The sequence below is a fragment of the Sinocyclocheilus grahami genome, unplaced genomic scaffold, assembly GCF_001515645.1.
Source record: "Sinocyclocheilus grahami isolate Dianchi unplaced genomic scaffold, SAMN03320097.WGS_v1.1 scaffold2104.1, whole genome shotgun sequence".
Taxonomy (NCBI): domain Eukaryota; kingdom Metazoa; phylum Chordata; class Actinopteri; order Cypriniformes; family Cyprinidae; genus Sinocyclocheilus; species Sinocyclocheilus grahami.
This window is the reverse complement of record NW_015507283.1, coordinates 9225-11724: the sequence shown is the minus strand read 5'-3', so window position 1 is coordinate 11724 and position 2500 is coordinate 9225. Positions and strand designations below refer to the sequence as shown.

General features: G+C 45.4%; 1 protein-coding gene across 1 annotated transcript in view; it reads left to right on the top strand.

Moving 5' to 3' along the window:
* Positions 1 to 531: 531 nt before the first annotated feature.
* LOC107574056 (ras GTPase-activating protein-binding protein 2-like) overlaps positions 532 to 2500 on the top strand; it is a gene marked incomplete at its 3' end in the record, with an annotated part of 11186 nt that continues 9217 nt past the window's right edge. The window contains exons 1-4 of the mRNA XM_016260526.1: positions 532 to 667; positions 1185 to 1311; positions 1385 to 1466; positions 2383 to 2498. Coding sequence (XP_016116012.1) covers positions 1217 to 1311; positions 1385 to 1466; positions 2383 to 2498 — 293 coding nt within the window. The remainder of the gene's footprint in view (positions 668 to 1184; positions 1312 to 1384; positions 1467 to 2382; positions 2499 to 2500) is intronic.

The window sequence follows — 2500 nt, the reverse complement described above, 5'->3', positions numbered from 1 at the left end:
ATCTGTTTGATCATTGCCCAGAAGTGACCTTGTTAACTTTTCCCTGCTGTAACAAAATGATAGAAATAACAGAATCTATCATTTTTGTGTCAGATTTTCATTCCAAGGACATTAATCTGGAACATATTGCTTTATTGCTTTGTCTTCTGGGTAAATCTCAGCTTCATAAAGCCAGAACCGTTCATTGCAAACCTAACTTTAGACTGTTTTCATCTGATATAAAGTCCCTTTTTACTTCTTCTAAGAATGTGTCAAATCCTTTGAACGCAAAGGCTTCTAAAACGTTCAACATTCTTGAGTCTATTGTAAGCTATATCTTTAAAAGACGTTCCTTTCTCTCTCTTTTCTTCTTCTTCTTATCATTGCTATATTCTGTTCATTTGTGTAACTTGTCTAACTTCATGTGATGACGTCCGTCAGCCCCGTGCTATTTCCTAACTGTTGTTATGTTTCAATTGCATAAAAATTTTTTTTTTTTTTTTAAAGTTAAAAAGAAGAAGGTTTCCTGAAAGTGCTTCTGCGTCACAGGCGTGCGCGTGCGCGAGCGAGCGTGGCGGACGCGCGCACGTCTGTCCCCGTGTGTGTATATTTGGGCTCGGCTCGGCTGCTGTCGGTCGGTCGTGTTTCCCCGGTGCAGCGGGAGCGGGTCGGCGGTGCGTCGCAGCAGGTGAGTGTGAGCGCGGTTAGCGTGAAGCTAAAGCAGCCCGCACGTGCGCCTCTCTCCATCTGTGTCTGCATCCTCCATATTCTGCCTCTTCCAGTGTCTGTCTATAACGCTTCCTCTTACACATCTCTCTGTCCTTCTGTTCATAAGGTTGTCATGATATCAACATTTGAGAGGCTTTTATTGAAATGTCACTGTTCTCAACACCTCAGCAGAACACTAACTAACAGCTGCTACAGAAACTGAGTCATTCAATGCAAAATAAAACAGAATCAAACTTCTTTTGTGTCTTATTAAAGTTAGGAAAGTCAGCCACACAAATCCAATTTACTGTTACGCATATCTTCATTCTCAAGTGTTTACATTCACTTATTACATAACCGACGGGGGTTTAATCGCTCTATCTATCGTTCTATTGTTCTGTCCGTCTCTTTCAGTGTTTAAATACCCGTCTGACTGTGTTGATTAAAGTTCTCATGATCTGCTGTGTTTCTGTATCTCGTGTGTGTGTGTGTCGTAGTGTGTGTGTGTGTGTGTGAGAGAGAGAGAGAGATGGTGATGGAGAAGCCGAGCCCCCTGCTCGTAGGACGTGAGTTTGTGCGGCAGTACTACACGCTCCTGAATAAAGCGCCGGATTACCTGCACAGGTGAGTGGAGAGGAGCGTGCGGGCGAGTCCTCTCAGGGCCGTGCTGAACGCTCTGCTGGTGTTTGCTGTGCAGGTTTTACGGCAGGAGCTCCTCGTATGTTCACGGCGGTGTGGACGGCACTGGGAAGCCGGAGGAGGCCGTCTACGGTCAGGCGGTGAGTGAAGCGTTCACCTGAGACACACAGAGTCCTCCGATCTCACACTGCCCTCAGATTTCACTTCTGATGAGTTCTCCCCGTGTAGTTTGAGCTGAAGTGAGCTTATACTCACATAGAACCCTGTAGAGAAAGAGCCGAGCACATATAACCTATAGAAGCGTACGGATGCCTATATAACGAAACTACTGATGGGCTTTCTGTGGGTTTAAGCACTCCTAATTCAGCCTTCCACAAATCAAGGTCTTGAATCAGAGCAGAAAGTTTAAACTCATAAAGCCGTGGCATTAACTGAATCTCTTCCTCAGTGTTTGGCTTGTTTTCCAGTACAAATATTAAATCCTTAAATCAAGATACATTTACTGGAGATACAAAATTAAATGATTTATGATTAAATCAAGAACAAATATCTGTTAATGGGGAATGTGAACTTGTTTTGCCTTTGAATTAAGTAGATTTTTCTGACAGATTTGTTCTTGTTTTGATATATTTATTTTCTTATAAATTTTGATCAGTTTCTTATAAAACAAGACCTCTTATCCTCTTGTCATTTTGGGTCTTGATTTATGAATCAAGCACCTTCATCGCTCTCTCTCTGTGTGTGTGTGTGTGTGCATCTGTGTGTGTGTGTGTGCATCTGTGTGTGTGTGAGTGCATCGGTGTGTGTGTGTGCGCGTGTGTGTGTGTTGTGCATCTGTGTGTATGTGCATCTGTGTGCGTGCGTGTGTGCGTGCGTGTGCGTGTGTGTGTGCATCTGTGTGTGTATGTGCGTGTGTGCATCTGTGTGTGCGTGTGTGCATCTGTGTGTGCGTGCGCATCTGTGTGCGTGCGCGCATCTGTGTGCGTGCGCGCATCTGTGTGCGTGCGCGCATCTGTGTGTGCGTGTGCGCATCTGTGTGTGTGTGTGTGTGTGCAGGAGATCCACAAGAAGGTGATGTCTCTGCAGTTCAGTGAGTGTCACACTAAGATCAGGCAGGTGGATGCCCATGCGACGCTGGGGGGCGGGGGGGTGGTGCAGGTGAGGGGTGAGCTGT